We start from the raw sequence: 21,949 nt of genomic DNA on the forward strand, positions 1-21,949 counted from the left end.
GGATAAATGCTAGTGACGATTAATCGCGATTAATCGAACAAATCTAGCTTCCTTGGATTAGCTGAATGATCTTGTGCACAGCATGAACCTGGCAACACGTAGCTGTGTGTGTGTGTATGTGTGTGTGTATATGTATTTGTATGAGTGTGTGCGTGTGTGTGACTAATTTTCTACACAATTTACCAGTGGAAAATAAAAACGCGCCGAAGTGTTATAGAATATCCGTGATATATCAAGTAATTCATAAAAGCATTGATGAAAATTTGCCAAAATGTATAGAATTGAAAAATTATTAAAAAAAAAAAAATAGAAAAAATAATTTGCAATCCTATCATTTTAACTGCAATGTAAATTATCAACATATTTAACAAACATCTAAAAATTTTGATCAGAACACGATTTATTTCCGATAATTGCGATATTGACAAAGGTCAGACTTCCGGTGTTAAAATTACGGCTGTCGCAATTAATTTATCCATAGTGATTATTTGATTTGCAAAATTTTAGGATAAATGCTAGTGACGATTAATCGAACAAATATAGCTTCCTTGGATTAGCTGAATGATCTTGTGCACAGCGTGAACCTGGCAACACGTAGCTGTGTGTGTGTGTGTGTGTGTGTGTGTGTATGTATGAGTGTGTGCGTGTGTGTGACTAATTTTCAACACAATTTACCAGTGGAAAATAAAAACGTGTCGAAGTGATGGGTTGGAATCCCCCATGTTATAGAATATCTGTGATATCAAGTGGTTCAGAATCGCATTGATGAAAATTTGCCAAAATGTATATAATTGAAAAATTACAACAAAAAAAAATAAATAAATAAAAAATAATTTGCAATCCTATCATTTTCACTGCAATGTAAATTATCAACACATTTAGCAAACATCTAGAAATTTTGATCAGAACACGATTTATTTCCGATAATTGCGATATTGATAATTTTAACACCTTAATTAATCCATAGTGATTATTTGATTTGCAAAATTTTAGGATAAACGCTAGTGACGATTAATCGCGATTAATCGAACAAATCTAGCTTCCTTGGATTAGCTGAATGATCTTGCGCACAGCATGAACCTGGCAACACGTAGCTGTGTGTGTGTGTATGTGTGTGTGTATATGTGCGTGTGTGTGACTAATTTTCTACACAATTTACCAGTGGAAAATAAAAACGCGCCGAAGTGTTATAGAATATCCGTGATATATCAAGTAATTCAGAAAAGCATTGATGAAAATTTGCCAAAATGTATAGAATTGAAAAATTATTAAAAAAAAAAAAATAGAAAAAATAATTTGCAATCCTATCATTTTAACTGCAATGTAAATTATCAACACATTTAGCAAACATCTAGAAATTTTGATCAGAACACGATTTATTTCCGATAATTGCGATATTGATAATTTTAACACCTTAATTAATCCATAGTGATTATTTGATTTGCAAAATTTTAGGATAAATGCTAGTGACGATTAATCGCGATTAAATCGAACAAATCTAGCTTCCTTGGATTAGCTGAATGATCTTGCGCACAGCATGAACCTGACAACACGTAGCTGTGTGTGTGTGTGTGTGTGTGTGTGTGTGCGCGCGCTCGCTCGTCCTACCTCCTTGCTCCTCTCCAACTCGTTGTGAAGCGCCTGTTTGGAAATCTCCACCTCGATGATCCTCTGCCGGAGCAGCTCGTTCTCGTCCTCGGCCCGGCTGCGCTTGTCCTCCACAATCTCCAGCTCGTTGTGCAGACGCACCGAAACGTCCTTGGCAACCTGAAGCCACAGTGACAACACGCCGGTATGAAAACCGCAGTGACCCTGACCAACATGGGAATAAAACAATCCAAAACATGCCGATCTTTGGCGATTTAAGACAAGGCGCTACGTTGTTCTGGGAAACGTCAGAATTCGTTCAAATGTTGCGTTTTGAAAATTAGCATCCTTGGCGGCGTAGTGGTTAGCACGTCTGCCAAGAAGGCCCCTGGTTCAATTCCGTCCTGTTTCCTCCAAAGCATGCAGGAGGTTCGTAAGGTTCGAATTAGGGAGGGTATACTTTTGGCCCTGGATGAATTCAAGGTGCATATCGCCAATGGCGTGATGGGTGCTGGTATAGGGTCCGCCCCCTGACTGCAGGATATGCGGTTCAGATAATGCAAGAATGAATGAGAATTACAATTTTGAAACATCATGTTGTTTGTCCATTGACGACTGGATGTTCCGACAACGTTGTATCTTGGTTAGTTAGCAACACGACTCGCAAATAGACAGAAAAAGAAGTGTATCTTTAGTATCCAAGTCACATGGTCAACATCAGGCCTTGTCCAAGATGGAAAATGTATGTTCGAAAAAGTGATCAGATGTTTTACGCAGATTATATGAAGATCGATCACTGTCTTGGTGGATCTGTAAAAATTGGACAAAATATCTAAAGAACGATGGATCGGTCTCTATCACAATAGAGTTTTCTAATATTTGGAGGTGACAGACGGGTCAAATCCAGAAAAAGGGCAGAGTCCTGTAAATGGTGGTCGGTGGAAGCGTCACCTTCAGGTCCTGCTCCAGGCTGCGGAGGAGATCTCCGTCCACGTGGCCCGTCTGAGCCACTCGCAGGCTCTTCTGCTCGGCCTTTCGCAGCCGGTACTGGAGGATCCGGCAGTTCTTGTTGGAGCGGTCCAGCTCCCTGCGCAGCTCCTGTAGCTGGTACACCTCCTCCTCCAGGTAGTTGTCGCGGATCTCCTCCATCTCAGCCCGCAGCTCGTCCACTTCATCCTGGAACATTGGATAAAGATCGCTCTTTAGCGTCCCCTATCCCCTGTTGTTACTGGATCGCTCAATATAAGGGTGAACGCTTCTGCAACTGCACAACGGACATCAGAACCATTCATCTGCTGAACATCTGCGTAGCCTTAGCGACCGATCACTGATCACCTCAAATGTAACGGACCTAAAAATCAGCAAACAAAATTCTGGAGGCCAAAAAATCAAACAGACAATTTCCTTTTAGATCAAAGTTTTCCGCTGCCAGGAAGGAGCACTACAGATGCTTTATTTATTTTGAGAATGTTGGGAGAGAAGTACAGAGAAGGTCATAGGGAGCTGCAATGCGCTTCTTTATGTGTAGGGGAAAAAAAAAAAAAAAAAACATACGACATGGTGGAGGTGGAGAACTGTGGTTCTGTATGTATGAGGAAGTCTAGAGTGTGTTAGAGGGGGTGCAAGACATGTATGCTAGCTGAGACAGTGTTGAGGTGTGACGTAGGTGTGACAAAAGAGTACAAAGTCAGGTGGGACTACATCAGGTGTCGGCTCTGAGCTCCATCTTGGTCGCCATGGTGATGGACAGGCTGACAGATGGGATTAGACAGGAATCACCCCGGACTACGATGTTTGCAGATGACATTGTGATCTGTAGTGAGAGCAGGGAGAAGATGGAGGAGAATCTAAAGAAGTGGAGGTATGTTTTGGAGAGGTGAGGGATGAGGGTTAGATTCAAGACAAAATACATGTGTGTGAATGACAGGAACCCAAACGGAATGGTGAGTACCGAGGGTCAACAGCCTCGCGCAAAGGAGAGTGTGGAGAAGAGGTGAAGAGACCAAGCAGGTTGGTACAGATGGAGAAAAATTTAAGGGTTGATTAAAGGGTACCAGCCAGAATGAAAGAACAGGTGTAGAAGATGGAGGGGAGACCAATGATAGTGGAGTGAAAAAGGACATGAAGTTACTAGGTTTGAGAGAAGAGGATGCAGAGGAGAGGTTAAGAAGGAGGCAGATGATTGGCTGTAGCCCTGTTTCTCTGAAAGGAAAAGAACGCATCCTTCGCACCCACTATCATGTTTGGGGAGAACTTTACTTTGCCCTTTTGTTCAGAATACAGGGAACTAGTATTTCCAGATCAGTTGCCTGAATTAAAGCCTAAAGCTATGATTGATGCGGTATACCAGAGTGCACCCCGATACTTTCGTCGGACTACACGATGCCAAGGACTCTCTGGCCCGATAATGTAACATCGCTAGTTGTCTCTAAGCATCTTATCTCGCAGGCCGGACACGCCGCCTTCCCCGTTTCTTGTCGAACTAAAAGCGTGAGATTTCGCCGTATGATAATTTGTTCTTTTTGGCGGTGGGGGAGGGTATTGTGTTCACTTTGCATCCTGAAGAGTCAGCTCCAAACCCCTCAACCCCGGGGGATTTAGCTATTCGGAGAGCGTTACTGGCTACCGACAGCAAGACAATTAGATGGCAGGAGGGGCGGTGGGAAGTGTGTCTATTAATGAAAATTCAATCTGTTCTCGTTTGGGGGAAAGCCTTGTTATTGGGGAAAGCCTCGAGGGGGGGGGGGCATAATGACCTTGCACAGGGTCAAGCCTGACTGAAGGCAGGTTAAAACGAGGAGGAGGAGAATCAGAAGCAACTTTATTTGTCCCGGAGGTGCAATTGGGGGACACGTGGAGTAGTAGCATCAAATTGTGAGCATCAAAGAAGAAGATAATAAATAAATAATATATATATATATATATATGTATTAATAATTTATGATGTACAGAATTGTGCGAATTATAAGTAAACTCGCTCTGCGTTTATGTATTAAATATATCATGAGTTGCTTTACACTGGTAAGGCGATGAGGGGTTTGCAGGGTTGCAGGGAACTGAGGAGTTGGACGGCTGTGGGGAAAAAGGTTGACCTTGTCCTCTGGGTTTTGGAGGCGGGGCAGAAGAGTCTGCGACCAGAGAGGAGCCACTCGAAGGTCGGGTGTAAGATGTAGGACTGATCTGGGAGGATCTTTTTGGCTGTTTTTAGGATACGGGTGTCATGGAAGCGGGAGAGAGGTCTGAGGAGTTGGCCAAGTACTTTGGAGAAGACCAAGGTGGTGCCCTTCAGGCCACTCCTGTCATGTTGGGTGATGGAATGGAACCAGCAGGTGAAGGAGAAGATCATTACGTTCTCAATGAAGACGTAATAGAACGTGGCTAGGATTGTGCCGTAACCTCAAATGACCTCAGCTTCCTGAGGTCATGAGAACGTCAAGAGGTTGTCAAGGACAGTGCCCTGGTATCTGTACCGTTTCTACAGGCTCCCCTTGTATGGTGGTGGTTGTTGCTTCTGCCGGTTGCCTTAGCGACACGTCCTTGCAGTGGTTGCATGTACCGATGGTTTATAAAGTATGGAAGGGGTTTTTGGAAGACGGAGGTGCCGCAAAAGCAAGAAAACACCCCGGTTAAAGCTTGTTAACCCCGGTTAAAGCTGGTGACATTTCCTGATGATCTCCTAAGTGTTAGAGGAGAACTTCAGGAGGTTGTCAAGGACGGTGCCCTGGTATTTGTACCGTTTCTACTGGCTCCCCTTGTATGGTGGTGGTCGTTGCTTCTGCCGGTTGCCTTAGCCTTGCCGGAGCGACACGTCCTTGCAGTGGTTGCATGTACCGATGGTTTATAAAGTATGGAAGGGGTTTTTGGAAGACGGTGGTACCGCAAAAGCAAGAAAACACCCCGGTTAAACTCCGACGGGAATGTGCAGGGTTTACATGCTTCCTGAATTGACGTATGAATGACAGGTTGAACGTCTCCATATTTCCTCTCACAGGAACATGCAGAGGGATCACTGGGGGTTCATGGGAGACCCTAAAGTGCCCAGACGGGGATGACAGTTGTATGTCTCTATATGTGGCCCCGCGATCGATCCGGGGTGAACCCCACCTCTCATCCAATGACAGCCTGGACAGCCTCCAGCTCCACCGGGACCCAGAATGCCAGATAAGCAGCACGGATAATGAATATGGTAGAAGAAGGGTCACAAAGCACCAACTATCTGGGGGGTATTTATTTGGTTCTGACCAATGTTCCTTATAGATGAGGTGGAGATGGTTTGGATGTGGAGGGATAGGGAGTAGAAGGATGCTGAGGTTCGGAGAGAAGAAGACCATGGAGGATGGAGTGAAGGAGGTATTTTGGTGTGAGAGAAGAGGATGTAGAGAAGAGGGTTGGTTGGACGGAGGCAGGTGATTGGCTGTGGCGACCCCTGAAGGGAACACCCCAAAGAAAGAGGGGATGATGAGTGACGCCAGTACTGTTGTTAAGAAGCCACCAATTGGTGATTATACCCCAAAATAGGATTTTATTGATCGGAACCGTGACGTGACATGGTTCGGTCTGGCGACGAATTGATATCTCCGATATCGGCTGATGGAGCCACGTGACTGATACATGAGTTGGGCCTCGAAGGAGATCCGGGCCGGCTCTTGCCAAAAAGCTGGTGAAGGTCCTGTAGTATTCATCCACCGCAGCGGGAAGGGCATTTGTGTCCTTGTCCTCGGCGGTGATTCGCCCTCTCAAGAGAACGCATCACGTTTCCCCCCGTTCTTCATCCAACGACCCATAAATGATTCATTTAAACGGAATATTTTAAGTTCTGCTGGATATATTAGCACAATTAAAACCCCATTATGAAGAACGCGTTGCCTACATTTATTTACCGTCAACGCACCGATGGATTGCTGACGAATTACTTCAGCCAGCACCGGTGCTGGAGCCGCGGTCGTCCATCACTGGATCGATCAATTTTGAAATCTTTAAATTAACCGCCGAACGCTTGATAAGCAATCAATCCGATTACTTTAAGAATCCGGGGTCGGAATTCTCTTCATTGCAACTCATCGATCAGGAACAATTTCTCACTTTTCTAACGTCCTGTCGCAGTGGGGCCTCTGAAATTGCGATCATCACGTTTTACAGTTCGATCAATCGATAGATCAGTGGATCGATGGATACAAGCATCAATGGGCCCCGGATGCAAGCATGGCTGACTTGGAGCCAAGAGGAAGAAGACACCCGGAGGCAATCGAAGGATATACCTTGAAGGCAAAGACCAGGTTTGGCTTGGCAGACAATTCAGAACAGAGGAGATGCTAAAGCTGCAGGCTAAGCTCGGAAAAAAAGATAGTGGACCGATAGTGGAGTGATGAATACATGCCTTCGATGGGCACCCCAAACAAAGTCCAATCTTATTTCAGAGGAGTTGTAATTCCTAATAGTACCGATGTCTTGTAGTTCAGGGGGGAGCCGATTTTGGGTCAGAACATCATTAGGATGGCAGCTTAGCATGAGAGCTGCCGTGCCATCTTAAATACCTGGTGGGACGAGGTGGTTGCACCAGTCGAAGCAGCAGCGGGGACGACTCCAAACACCGAGATGATGTTTGGAGTCGACCCAGCTGCTCCTTCAACTGGTTAGGCCACAACATATTAACTGCAAAGGCTACAAGCTGCACACAACAACGGCTAGTGGACTTAGAAAGCCAATCAACCAACAGTGGACTGATGGCTACCTGGCATCAATGGCCGTCACAACCGAAGTCGGAGTTGTGTTAGCAACAAAAACAGAGTTCTATCGTCTATCTCTCTCTCGCTTTATGAAAAATGAGGTTTCATTTTAGCAATAATGTCTTGGGGGTCAGGGAGGAGAAGACTTCTGGTTGGAACACCATCAACATGGCTCCTTTGTTACCGCGCCAAAACCGAGTCATCGCATTATCACCTCAGTCCATCGTCTGTCTTATACAACAATGTTGGCACTAAAAACTAGCCATGTGAGCTACCTAGCAAGCAGCGGGTGCAAGCGTGGCTGACTTGGAGCCCGGAGACAAGGCGGAGAAAGCGTTCAAAACACTGAGGAGATGCTAGAGCTACATGTCAAGCTACAAGAAAGGGTAGTGGACTCGGGGAACCGATCAAACCCAAAGTGGACTGATGGATACATGCCATCAGTGGGCGCCACAACCGAAGTCAGATGTTATTTTAGCAGCACTGACGGAGTCCTCGCTCCTAAATTAAGCGATTTCTTGCTTCGCACTTGGAACTATGTATCGTTTACAGATGTCTTTAAGTTAAGTGAGGAGAAGATACGTAGTCCGAACACCGTCAGGGCGGCTGAATAGCGGGAGAGCTCTCGCACAATCTTAAAAGGTGAAGACTTGATCGAGGTACGACGGGGAGGATTCAAAATGCTAAAGTTACATGCTAAGCTTGGAAAGCCAAACAACAGATAATGGAGTGATGGATACATGCCATCGATGGCTGCCTCAAGTCAAATGTTCCTGGAGGTTCTCGGTCATCCAGGTTATGGTGAATTCTTGTCCAAATCTTCTTATCTTGGCAACTGAAGTGAAGAAATTCAAGTCCAGTCGCCACGATAAGAAGATTTCGACACGAGTTCAAGTCAAATATTATTTAGCCGGCAAAAAGAGCAGGACCGTAATTTCCAGACGATACGCTACTACTTTTTTCCACACGCTTCGAACACAATGATGCGGCAAAGCTATGGATTTTTTGGGGGGCTAATAACTTTCGTGCCACCAAAAAAAATTTAGCCTCGTCTCGTCGGACCAATGAAATTCCCGTGAGGCCGTTCAATTCCAGCGCCGAAGAAGACGACTTATATTGTTTTTAATGCGCGGGAGGAAGACCAAGATAGCGATCGGCTGGGGTAGGACAAAGAGGGGATAGAAAACGGATGGACTTTTCCTAAACTTATTCATTATTCATCTTTTTCATCAGCCGTGTTTGGAAAAAAAACATCTCCAGTCCATATTTGTGTTTGTTATGGATTTAATTAAAAGTTAAAAAAAAGGTTTCTGTGTAAATATCTCATGTTACAACATGGACACCTGCAGCTTATAGACAAGTGCGGCCTATATATGTAATCTTATATTTATTTTGTTATTTTTAGCCGCTGCGGCTTCTATTCACGTGCACTCCAGAAATGTCTGTAACCCCCAAACATGGCCTCTTTTTTTTTTTTTTTTTCTGTGTGTGTGACGCTTGGAATTATGTTTCGTTTTGATATTTTTTAAGGTCAAGGGGGAGGGGGGGAAACAGAAATGAATGTTTTTGTTTTTTTTTTTTGTTTTGTTTCGAGCAACAGCAGGGGGTCTGGTGGCCGGCGGGTCCTCACAGACAGTTCGGGGAGGCGGCGGGAGTTCACCTCGGGGACCCAGCTGGTCGGGCTGACAGCCGGCTGTTTGAACCGTGCACACATGGGACATCTGACTGCTATCAAGTCCCGCGGGATAAAGCCATTACAGCCAGAGCCCCCAAAGCTGATTAACTCTGTTGTGTTTCCACCGAGCCGATGGGCGGAGAGAGAGAGAGAGACACGGACATGCGTGATCAAATTTGTAATAATACTCAAAGCCACATGCAAATAAAACCATCTTGTTTGGGGGGGGGAGAAAAAAAAAAAAAAGCAGGGGGGAAAAACCCTGCGAGATTGTCTGCCGCAATATCTGTTGGCCTCCCCCTCCCCGAGTGAAGGGGGTAGCCTACTTAGAGAAAAGGAGGAAGGGAAGAGGAGGGGGGTGGAAGGGTCCTGCATGAAATGTTTCACACACACACACACACACATACACACTTGGAAATGAAGGGGGTTGTAATGGCGCCGCAGGTGTGTCTTTGGAAAAAGGTGAAAAGGTCACCAGGTGAGAGGAGGGAGAAAGAGAGAGTGGGACCTCATCTTCATCTCTTTGCGGAACAAGGAGAACCAAAAGTGCAAGAAAATCCAAAAAGTGTGAAAGTTGAAGCTGCAAAGGTGAAGGTCAAACAGGAGGGAGATGTTTTACCTTGAGGTAGTCGTTTTCAGATCTCAGATCCTCGATCTCTCGCAGCAGGTCCTCCTCCTTGCCGGGTTGTTTGGGCTGCGCGCTCCCCGGGGGTTCGCGTCTCCGCCCCGGGGAAGCGCATCCCTTTGCGGCCGGGGCCGGAGCCGGAGCCGCGGCCGGAACCGGAGCAGGAGCCGGAGCCGGAGCCGCCCCCCGCGGCTGGTCCCTGTCGCTGGAACCGGTGGCGGACTCCGCGTCGCTGCTGGCCGCCGGCAGCGGCTCGGACTGGCAGTCCGAGAGGTCCGAGCTGCTGTCGGTGTGGGACACCCGGCCGAGGGGCGCCCCGGTCGGCACCCGGATGGGGGAGCCCTGGCTCAGGGGCCCCGGGGAGCCCGCGGAGAGCTTCCCCTTCCTGCCTTTAGCGAGAACCGGGCTGCCGGTCGCCTTCGCCTCGGGGGCCGCGCCGTGCGGAGCCACCCGGGCGGGCTTCTTCTTCTCCGCGGGCGCCCTGGCGGAGCCTCTCCCCGCGGCCGGCTTCTCCTTCCCGGCGGCCGCGTTGCGCCTGGAGCTGCGGCTCGGCTGCGGAGCCGGAACCGGAACCGGAACCGCATGCGGCGGCGTCTGCTTGCCGAGTTTCGGGGATTTGGGCGCGATGGCAGGTGGCTTGGCGGAGCGGAAGTGCACGTCTTTCACGAAAGGTCTGGCCGGGGACGGCGCCCGGTTCAGCCGCTTCTTCTCCGGCGGGGCTCTGGGCTCGCCGCCGGAGCCGTCGGAGCTCTCCATTATGCGCCGGCGCCGGCGGCGGGAGGGCGTCGGAGGGGGCGATCGATCCACGGCGCCGCGGAGCGCCGGTGACGCGCCGCGCCGCGGACACACTCGGCTCTCTCTAGCGTGTTCCGCGTCGGAGCGGGGACGCGCATCCTGCGCGGGGGGTCTGGCTCCGTGTCGGTTGCGTTCGCCGGGTCGTAAGAGGGGGGGGAGGGACACACGCTGCGGCGGAGCGGGATCACCTCACGGACGGGGTGCGTCTGCTTGCGGGGCTCACATGCGGGACTCCGGCTCCGGGGTCCCTCGTGTACTCCTCCCGCGGGAGATCGCTCTCCATCCCGCGGCTCTCACCCGTCCACCCCCCTCCTCCTCCTTCTCCTCTTCCTCCTCCTTCTCACCGCGGGCTGTGGAGTGACGGGGCCCCGGCGGGTCCTTCCACGTTCCCGCCCCGCAGACCGCTGCGGTTGCGAGATTCTCCGCGGCCGTGATTGCCTGCGCGGCGCATGCGCCGTGGACTCCTTGTTCTCTCCGGGACCAGGTCTGGCGCGACCTGCTGCGCATGCGCAGCTGAACACCTTCAACGCGGGAGCATCTTCTGTGGTATTTTATTTTGTGAAAAAAAAAAACACACACACACACAAACATATTTAAAGTGGCCTATTCCATCTGACGCCAATTTCATTATTTTTACAACTGTAAATGTAGGATGTCCTTGAGTGTCAAGTAAGACGCCTTGAATCTTCTTCTTATCCTTTGGGCTTTTCCTTTTCGGGGTCTCCACACCTTTTCCATCAAACCCTCTTCTCTGGATCCTCCTCTCTCACACCAACTAACTTCATATTCTCTCTCACTACATCCATAAATCTTCTCTACGGTCTTCCTCTAGACCTCCAATTCCAGCATCCGTCGACCAATATATTGACTTTCCCTCCTCTGTCCATGACCCGACCTCTGACCTTCTCTCCAAAACATCTAACATGTCCCGTCCTTCTGATGGACTCATTCCTCATCCTATCCCTCCCGTCATTCCCAAAGAGAACCTCAACATCTTCATCTCTGCAACCTCTAGTTCTGCCTCCTCTCTTTTGGTCATTGTACCATGTCTGGTCACTGTTACTGTTAAGTAAAATGACTTGAATAAAATATATTATTATTATTATTATTGTCATCACTATCACCCCCCCCCCCCCCGAATGCACACACACAGCCAAATAACCAATATCATGATCTGGTCATAAATATAGATATCTTTAATCGCATTTCATTAGTCCGAGAATGCCACAAAGTTATAAATACCACAAATCCGACGTGCCAAAAAAAAAAAAAAAAAAAAACCTATCACAGGTTTAATACCGAGTTAAAAGGGACACACAGTTCAAAGAAAAACAGTATTTTAATAGATATATTTAAAAAAAAAAAAAAACGAAGCATAAGGTCCGGGGGGGGGGGGGGGTATTAAAAACAAAGACCATAGGGTTAGTGCCGGGAGGGGCAAGAAAAAGTGGGAAAAAAAAAAACACAACCACCGATCGGGGAAATTCTTTAAGCTGGAGATGACTGGTAGGACAGCAGCGTGTGCTCGGGCCTCATCGATGAGTAAAATAAAGCGGGCCTCAATCGTCGGCACGTGTGAGCCAAGATGGCGACGGCGGCAATTAGTTTCCCGACAAAAAGCCGCGGGTTTGATTAATGACTGAGATACGAAAATGAACACGTTGGGGTCTTGATGTGCATGGCCTTGCGTTTTTTTAAATGTGCAAGTAATGGGTGACCCCAGCCCCCCTCCCCTTAATACTGGTCGACAAATTTCCAAATCCATGACTTCTTTTTTATAAAAAAAAAAAAAAAAAAAAAAAAAAAAAAAAAGCCATAAAATACTGGACTTCCCTTATAAGCAAAAAGTGAGAAGTTGCTTTATTTATTAAATGAAATCACAAGCAAATGAAGCAAAGAAAAAAAAAAAAAAAAAAAAGCTGATATGAGCCGAATGAAACTTCCTGAGTCGTTCGAAAATACTCAACTCGAGTCGATTCTGATCCGGATCTGAAATCAGATGAACAACGTCGCGGCGCTTGTAGTGTTAGTACGACGAAAAAGCAACACTAATACCAGGCGACACAAGCGCGCCAATGTGTGTGTGTGTGTGTGTGTGTGTGTGTACAAGCCTCTTACCATCGGGATTCACTCGAAAAGCCTTTTTTTTTTTTTTTTTCTTTTTTTAGTAAAAATGGTAAATGCCTCTGCGGAAACCATCCCTCGCACCTCCCTCCCCCTCGTATCCCCGTTCCAGGGGGCGCCGTCCACCTCCGCGCTTCGGGGTCACTCTGGGTTGTAGTGCAAAACGTTAGGATTTGATACAAACGAAACCGTTCTAAGCCCCCCGCCGACGTCCAACCGCGACGGCGCCGCGCCTCCGTCAGGTATATCTACACCATTCCGAATAACAACCGTGTGCTTTTGTTTCCCCCCGAGCCCGCCTCGTCACTCTGTGCGGACGCCGAGCGCTTGGCGAAGGCCGTTGGCAGGACGACAGCGCCGGTGATTTCTCACAAAGACAGAGAGGGGGGACGGGGAGGGGTGGATTGCCCTTGTTATTCCCCCTTGTTCGGAAAAGCCACCCAGAAGGGGTTTCTACCGCCAAGGCACCTGCGAGGGCAGGGGAGGGGAGGGGGAGGGGAGGCGGGGACACACCTGGCCGAGGAATGAGGTAGTCTGGGTCACGGCTGGAAGGAAGTTAGTGATCCGTCGCTTGTATCGTGGTGTCGGGTGAAAAGGGGAGAAGGGGGGGGGGGAGAGGAGACGAGTCAGGATGCTGGATGGTGGGAGTCCGTGCATCTTCCGGCAGCGTCGACCGTTCCCAACCGCTGCGGTCTGCTGCTCCCTGGTGGCTGAATGGATGCAGGGGTCGGGAGTGGGAGTGGGAGTGGGAGTGGGTGGCGTTCACGCGCGTCTCTCAGCAGCAGCGCATGCGGGGGGGAGGCAACTCGGGGGGCACTTCCGGCTCAGGCTGCAGGGACAGGACGCTGTTGGAAAGCTCCTTGTTGGGAATTTCCAGCGGCATCTGAAAAAAAAAAAAAAAAAGAAAAAAAAAAAAAAACACGTACACACACACACACACGCACAGGGGTTGACGCTGGTTTTTGATGTGAGCAGTACAAGGAGGACGTGACGGCGGGGAAAAGCGCAGCAAATACACGATGCTAGGATGCTGATGGGAGCTTGTTAACTTGAGTGACAGGTGTGCTCTCGTCTCGGACCAATGAAATCCCTGCGAAATTCTGTGTCCGTTCGATTCCGACGCCGAAGAAGACGGATTTAATGGTTTTAGTGCGCGGGAGGAAGACCGAGAGAGCGATCGGCCGGAGTAGGACGGAGCGGGGATAGAAAATCGACGGACTTTTCCTCGTGTTGTTTGTTATTCGTCTTTTTCATCAGCCGCGTTACAGCCACAGGAAAAAAAGCATTTCCAGTGTGTACACTGCTCAAAAAAATAAAAGGAACACTTTAAAAACACATCCTAGATCTAAATGAATGAAACATTCTTATGAAATACTTTGCTCTTTACACAGTTGAATGTGCTGACAACAAAATCACACAAAAATGATCAATGGAAATCAATTGTATCAACCCATGGAGGTCTGGATTAGGAATCACACTCAAAATTAAAGTGTAAAAACAAACTCCAGGCTGATCCAACTTTGATGTAATGTCCTTAAAACAAGTCAAAATGAATCTGTGTTGCTTCCTGAGTGGACACTATGATTTCACACAAGTGTGATTGACTTGGAGTTCCATTGTGTTGTTCAAGTGTTCCCTTTATTTTTTTGAGCAGTATATTTGTGCATGTTACCGGTATGTTTAATTAAAAGTAAAAAAAAAAATGTTTCTGTTTAAATATATTACAACATGGACACCTGCGGCTTAAAGACAAGTGCGGCCTCTATATGTAGACATAGATTCATTCGGTATTTTTAGCCGGTGTGGATTATATTCAAGTGCGCACAACAGCATTCAACAAAAACATTAAATGTAAAACAAATTTGTTGCAAAATCAAATCGTTCCAGGTGTGCTGGAAAAGTCTTCCCCCCCGGAAAAGTGAAGGCGGTGGCACCGACCTTGCCGAGGATGTCGTCCACCAGCTTCAGGAAGATCTCGTTCACGTTGAAATTGTCCTTGGCGCTGGCTTCGCAGAAGCGCATTCCGCTGACGCGTGAGGCGAACTGCGGCCAGACGACAGGCTGGGTTACGGTCGGGAAAAAAAAAAACGAGTGGCGCGGCGGGGGAGGGGGGGGGGGGGTTGAATGAGTGTGTCAATTAAAATGTTTGAATGTGTGTGTGTGTTGGTGCCAATACAGAATATGGTGATATGGTAAACACCCATCTGTGTTTGCTTGCTGCAGATGCTACGTCACCCTCCAGAGGACATACAAGTCAAAGAAGGCATGAAGGGAAACACACATATATATATGTGTGTGTGTACGCAGCTCACCCTCTCCCCCTGCTGCCTGGAGATGATGCGATCGGCCTCGCAGTCCAGCTTGTTCCCGACCAGGAGCAGCTCGGCTTCCTCTGAGGCGTACTGACAACGACAGGGGGAGGGAGGGCAGAGGCGTCAAGCACCTGTCGGGTTTTTTGCTTCATTAAAATGCAAAGCTGGTTCCGATTCACAAACAGGAAGCCCCGCTGGCGGTATTTCATCCACCTCTCGTTTAGTTTTTCTGTTTTTTTTTGTCTTTTTTTTAACGTTCCCCTGTCCCCAATCCCAGCAGAGCACACACACACACACACACACACAAACGCGTGCTCTGTGTTTTAAGGATTTTTAAGTTAACTCAAATTTTATTTAGTTTTTCTCTATATCACACGTAATGAGAAGACATGATCATGTGATGGCATGAAATAATAACAAGATTTATCAGGGGTGAGGAAAAAAAAACGGGGGAAGGGGGGCTGGAAAAATTATTATAAAAAAAAATGAGTAAAAATGGATTTCTGAAGTCTTGACAAATACGTAATTTTCTCCACCTGGTAAACGTCCCATACTTTTTGGATCCATACATTATTGGTGGGTTGATCCGATTTTAACCACGTGATAGTTATGGCTTTTAATGCTACTGTAAGCAATATATTTAGGAGGTATTTTTCATCTTTTCCGTCTATACCCATAGAGGTTGCTCCTAATAATGCAGTTGTTGGGCTTTGTGGGATGTCCGTTTTTCAAGACCACTTTTAGGGCATCAAAAACCTCCCTCCAAAATAAACTTAGTTTGAGGCAAAGCCAAAATATATGTTAGGTTGGCAATATCTTTCTACTGCAATTCCTCAAGCAAGGACGTGTCAGCATGTTCTGAATGTAAGAATAATTGCTTTCGACTTGAATTAATTTGAAAATATACTGTACATCTTACAGATTATTTTCTTTTCCCTATTGCTTATTAGTGCTATTAGGAATCTTTCGATGAAAGTTGGTCATGTCATACTTTGGTCTCTCCCGTGTGTCAAACTCACATTGGGCCCGTGAATGAAATATCATTCGCCCATAGGATAATATCTAATTGCTGATAGCGTTAGCCCGCCAGTATTTTGCACGCACCAACATAATCATACAAGTCCCATAATGTCCTGCCAGGGCGTTTGCACGCCAATCACATGCACGTCTGAGCTCTGACGTATTTTCATTTTTATTTTTTCACTTGCTTTGACGGGGTATTTGATTTTTCTTTGGAGGGGAAATTATTTTTTTGGTGTTTTGTTTGCCTGCGGAAAAATGTTTTCCCTTGAGCCTTTAGAAATGACTACAAGTGATTTTATTAGTTGGTACTTTTTTGACACTAGTCTTTTGATGATTAATGTTGTTTTATGGGCAATAACTCATAGACTTGGTTTGTTCCACGGTCAATATATGCAAAAGGGGAATTTCGCTTCGTTTTCAACAAATATAGAACCAGTCCGGCCCTTGAGTTTTTAAGTTTTGTCCCACTGACGGGGTTTCTTCAGAAGAAGACCAGTGTTTAATGCCACAGAGAAGCAAGAGCTCAATTGTTGGGCGTCTTGTTTCTGCAGGAGCTGAACATCGTTGTGTCTTAACGCCTCTGTGGAACAACCGAACAAATAACAACTCGCGGTCTTCCTTCCTGAGAATGCCCTCGAGAACACCGATTTGGCTCGCGCGATCCTTCTCTCCATCTCATTCCCACGAGTTTTACAAAAAGCTAAATGTCTATGACGGCCCTCCACTGACCTTCAATCCAAGGCTATCGGAATGACAGAGTGACCTTTTTCATTCAGTTACTTCACAAACAAAATATAGTGGAAGCTTGACCGACGAGCTTTCCGATATACAAGCCGTCGCTCGGTCATTTTTATATTTTATTTGTTTTGCTTTGAGGTACGAGCCGATATCTGAACAAGCGGGATGAGCGTTTGATGTGGCGGCCGCTCCCCGTGAGGTGGCGTTTAAAAACAGTCGGAGGCAAATCACGGAGAAACACGAGTGAGTTGTGTGTGTGATCGTCCGTAAAGAGACGGAGGAGTTGTCGTTGGGGAGTTTTAGCAGTCAAGTGCAGCAAAGTTACATTTAGCAATAATTGTAGCACTAAGTGTGTAGCCAGTGAGTTTAGCAATGGAGCATCAAATGAGAAACTCCACCTTAAATACACTTCATGAAACTGCTTCATATCTTTACACTCTTTTTAATGTCTTATCATTATTTTTATCCATTATGTTTCTTTATTAATTCATTTAAATGGGGAAATCTAATTTCACATACTAGCAAACTCAGTTACAAGCTCGGTCACAGAACCAATTACAATTCTTAAATCAAGGTAAAACTGTAATTTGAGCGAACTCTGGCTCCTATAGTGTTTCCAATGGCGCTAATGTTTTGTTTACACACACGCGTTCCTCTGCTGTTCTTGACAACTCTTCAGATTGAATCTGTAAATATAAAACCGGTTCGTGTGGCCGAATGGCAGCGAGCGGAGAGACGTGGATGATTGTCATGGGAGTTTACTCGATCGGAGGAAACAGCCAAAACGAATTTAAACGAATTTAACAAGAAAATCAAATAAAAGACACCATCACGTTACCTTGTCTATCATCTTCATCCACTTGGGGAGGTCGTCGAAGGTCTCCTGCTTGGTGATGTCATAGACCAGCACGATTCCCTTGGCACCTCGGTAGTACGCCGACGTGATACTGTTGAATCTCTCCTGGCCCGCCGTGTCCCTGAGCCATGGGGAAGAGGAACCCCGGGTAAGTGGTGCTGCGGGTCGCCTATGCTTTGGGAACAGCTGATAAATGTCAAAATGTTTTTTCATTTATTTAGAAAAACAAAAAAAAAGTGATCGACAGGCGTTGCTGCGAGTTGTTTCTCCATGCTAGTAACTTCTGAGCTCACGAATCCGACGTATTATTATTAAGATCAATTGCCACGCCTGCTTTTGTTTCGAAACCCCTGTTGCAATTCCTTATTGTTATTAGAACAGAATGGGCGCGGCCTTAAAATACACATTTTAGTTGATTTTGTAAGTTGACATAAAAACAACAACTTGCTATAAATGGATAGGCTGTTTGTGTCGGTTGCAACATCAGATATAAACCTTCATGGAAACTTCAAATAAAATGTTGTCCAATGTTGTGATATTGTAATTATTTACAGTACTAACCATGAATCAAGCTCATTTTCATTAGCTGAACACCACGTTGTTTACATGGTGCGGTTAAATTCTAACAGTGGGTTGCGGGGATGAAGCCCTGATTCCGCATCGTCATCGTCATCATCTGCCATCTAAATAAAGCTACATGTGGAGTGTGTTTCCGAAATGAGTCATCTACAGCGCGAGACAAAGACGTGCACGCTCGGCAGAGAACCTGCTCCCATTTAAGTGTCTGACAGGAACAGCGGAGTCTATTTCACAGTGACTTACAGTTGAAACGATCATTTTCTATTTGGATTTCGAAGCGCGACGTAGGGATTTGGCGCTTAATTTTCCGGCCCGTTAGCAGCGCGACCGGGCCTCACAGCGCGGTGTTACTGTACCTTCAGCCAGATCGAGTCTCTCTTGGACCCCCCCCCAATGCGAGTCACAGTGGGGCAGCAGTCGGGGGTAGCGGACAGAGATAGCAGCAGAATGGCGGGGTTAGAGCGGCGGCAGTGATGGAGCCTGACGTGTCGACATGACGCACAAGAGGCCGCACAGGTGGGGGCAGACAGGTGGGAGTTAGTGGACAGGAAAGATGTGTTAATGACACAAGCGATGGCCCGACGCAATCTCACACACACACACACACACACACACACACAATCGCGTGGTGGTCACGTCGCCGTGATGACTACGCGCTGATAGACGTTCGGCTCGTGGGTTCTCGACAGGAAAAAAAAAAAAAAAAAAGAGGGAAAGAAACACAGTCAACACGAGGGAGGAAAAAGAAGAATGAAATGCAATGAAAAGGGTGAAACAAAAGGACGGCAATAAAACGATGAAGAGTTGACGCTGTTTTGCGAGTAAAGTGTTGTCTTCAGCGTGAAATGCAGAACCTGGCGGTTGGATCGTTTTTTAAACTTAATCGGATTTCATCGAGAAAATCAATTAATGGATAATTTACCTTTGGTTGTCATCAGCCAAATGCATTAAATACATATAATGCGTCTCATTATGTTTGATCGATCACGTATATGAGAGGATCCGAGTCATTCGGTTGGCATTGGACCTCCTGACGCGGATTTCACAACCTGTCACAAAATACCAACTACACAACAATCTCAATGTTATATGGAAAACATCTGATTGTTTTTATTCATGTTTGGTCACAAAAGGCAGGGATATTTTACAACCTTCACTTTGGTACGGAACAATCTGACATCAATTTGTAGAAGGGAATTTCGAAGTCTTCGGGTTCAACGGACAAAAGTCATTCTTGCAAATAAAAACTTGCCCATGTTTGGGCGCTGCAGTGTTATTCAGCCGTTACAAAATACGATTTTGCTCCAGAAATCAAAAGGCCGTCTTTGCACGGCAAAGTCCAAATGACCCAATTCCAATTGTTTCCGAATATGTGGCACAGATCAGATATGTATAATTAATATGGTGCAAGAAAAAAGGTCAATTGTTCTCTGATCCCTGTAATTACAGTCGTTATGAATCTGATATCTGACTGTGTGTGTGTGTGTGTGTGTGTGTGTGTGTGTGTGTGTGTGTGTGTGAGAGAGTACGTGCGTGCGTTTCATCCAAACAGGAACACTTGTAATTCGCTGCCGCTGAAAATTCAACAGTTCAACATTTTAGCAGATACTACAATACTACAATGCTAGCACTAGCATGTAGCTTGTGCGGCTATTTTGTTCAGCTTTTCCAGGACGATGGGAAAGTTGCCTTTTTCCTGGAATGCAACGGGAGAGGCATGGGACACCCGTAAAGTGGACTCCATCTTCGGATGTAATGTGAACACGTGTCCTCCGGTGATCTGAGCACAGGTGTGAGCACACCTAAGACGCGCTGAGATGAAAACGGCCGAGGCCCTGTTGTTTTGGTAGTGTGAACACAAACCTGACCTCTCTGGTGTCCCCTACTGCAACAAATATGTCAATATTAAACAAAATATAGAATAAAGGAAATCATGTGTCAAGTATTTCAGATGATTTATATTTCCTGTACATATATATATATATATATATATTTGTTATTAGGCCTACATTTCTGACCTAATGTGTGTGTTTCTTTGCATTTAGAGCTGGGCAATGGGATCGTGCGTGCAGGAATGTTCTTTGGCTACGTGTGAACTCACACACCCACCGGCGGTCAGATCACCTGAGAGCCGGGGCCAAGAGGTCGCTGAGACTTCCTCACTCACCATATCTGGAGTCGGATCTTTTTCCCTCGCAGCTCTACCGTCTTGATTTTGAAGTCAACTCCTGCGGGAGGGGAGGCGAGAGCCAACGTGAACGATAAAGGATTTTCGTGTCGACGTAAACATCGATTCCCCACCACCCTTAAACTATACAACTTATATTTAAACCCCAGTTTTCTCAAAGGTTGCAAAGACAAAAGCGAAACGCTTCCACGACATTGATCCCTCCGTTTTTCATGATTGTCATCACGACAAAGAGTCAAGATCTTGCGTGTTTTTCTTCAATCAAATGGGATGAAAGACTAATCTCTGGATGATATCAACTGAGCACCGTGTCACCGGAATGACAGGACACAAAATGGAGCACAAACATGGCAGCTGTGACTATTTTTGGGATGGACACTCCAGCTGACTCCTGCGTCCACCAGAGGTGTTTACTCCAAACAACATGCAGGGGAAGAAGAGGGCAAAAACAAACGTGGCGTTCCAGCTATTTGGACAAGTGACACCTTTAAGTGTACTTACACATCAAGGGGTGAGATCTATGTGGAGTAATGATTAAAAATATGCCTTTGCATTAATTGTGTGCTGCCTTAAGAGATATACTACCTCTTAAATAAACATACAGGCTAATGAGCAGCTATTAGAAAACTTGACAAAATAAACAAACTCGGCGCACTGAACTTCATGACAGGGCAATGAACTTCCTGACATGCACTTTGATTCTTCGCAGCAGTATATTTAATCGATTTTTAATCCCAAGGCTGTTCTATTCTATTTAAACTACACGTATTGTGCATTTTGCTTTGCCCGTGGGCGCAGCCACATCTGCGACAATTTTTTGACACGACACTAATTACAAGTTTATGAATGTGAATTTGCGTTTAAGTACTGCATTGCCGTTAAAAGTCCATTGTCACGCGTATGAATAGTCCCAAAATTTGCCAGTGTCATTCCAAGACTAGTTAAGGGGGGGGAGAAAGGGATATTATTTTATAGTTAGCTTGAATTAGCTAGCAGCAGGGAGCGTTGCGACATCATGTTATTCCCATCATCCGGGTAACTGGCCGCCAACGGCCGGTCCGTGGTCCGGGGACTAGCATCGCTCCAGGAAATAGACGGGTCCTTGCTAGGTCAATTAAAACTTAATGAAAGCTCACCTACGGTCGACTTGCAAGCTTCGCAGAAAGTGTCGTCGGTGTATCTTTCCATGAGGCTAGTTTTGCCCACACCGCGGGAGCCGATGATTATGATTTGGAGTTTAAAATCGGCGGGTCTGGGCGGCATCTTCCTGCGGCGCGATTGAGCCCCGAGAGCCGGGGACGCGTTCGCGGGGCGCCCGTCGCCGCCGCCACTGACCCTCCGCGGGATGTCATAGCGCGGATCCATCAGTGATTCCACATCTGTGACCGCAGAGCGACAACGACGAACGGCGGATAGAACTCGACGCGGACCTCGCAACGACGCCCGCGGTTCAACTTTCCGCGGTTTCCGTTGAAGTTCTAAAAAGTTTTTCTCTCGCCGACGACTGTTGTTGTTCGGCCATTAGAGACCGACGCCGTCATCGACATCCGGCGTGACGTCACCGAATACGTAACACGTTTCCGCTTCCGTGGGAAACGTTCGAACGGCTAATACATTTAGCATGGGTGCTAATTCGCACTGATTTTACGTGAGATGTGAAGAATTACATATATTTCTTTAAATGTCATTTTAAAAATATACGCAGTCGTATTGATATAGTA

At 46.6% G+C, this 21,949-nt stretch overlaps 2 protein-coding genes across 6 annotated transcripts in view; both read right to left on the reverse strand.

Annotated features, from left to right (window-relative positions):
• Positions 1–10,720, reverse strand: part of mtcl1 (microtubule crosslinking factor 1) — a 91,819-nt gene extending 81,099 nt beyond the window's left edge. For all 5 annotated transcript variants that reach the window (XM_086153363.1, XM_086153366.1, XM_086153362.1 and 2 more), the window contains exons 1-3: positions 9,608–10,720; positions 2,539–2,763; positions 1,609–1,767 (exon numbers count right to left, since the gene is read on the reverse strand). In XM_086153363.1, the coding sequence (XP_086009489.1) occupies positions 1,609–1,767; positions 2,539–2,763; positions 9,608–10,369 (1,146 nt within the window). In that variant the 5' untranslated portion in view covers positions 10,370–10,720. The remainder of the gene's footprint in view (positions 1–1,608; positions 1,768–2,538; positions 2,764–9,607) is intronic.
• Positions 10,721–11,586: 866 nt separating this feature from the next.
• On the reverse strand, positions 11,587–21,775 carry rab12 (RAB12, member RAS oncogene family). Its single transcript, XM_086153375.1, has 6 exons — positions 21,365–21,775; positions 20,208–20,268; positions 17,444–17,582; positions 14,845–14,934; positions 14,471–14,575; positions 11,587–13,415 (listed from the first exon to the last, which is right to left on the reverse strand). The coding sequence occupies exons 1-6, from the start codon at positions 21,591–21,593 to the stop codon at positions 13,308–13,310; spliced, it is 732 nt and encodes a 243-aa protein (XP_086009501.1). The 5' UTR covers positions 21,594–21,775; the 3' UTR covers positions 11,587–13,307.
• Between the last annotated feature and the right edge of the window lie 174 nt (positions 21,776–21,949).

This window comes from Fistularia commersonii, chromosome 10, assembly GCF_037954325.1.
Source record: "Fistularia commersonii isolate RoL2024-O1a breed Wild chromosome 10, RoL_Fcom_v1.0, whole genome shotgun sequence".
NCBI classification, from domain to species: Eukaryota; Metazoa; Chordata; class Actinopteri; order Syngnathiformes; family Fistulariidae; genus Fistularia; species Fistularia commersonii.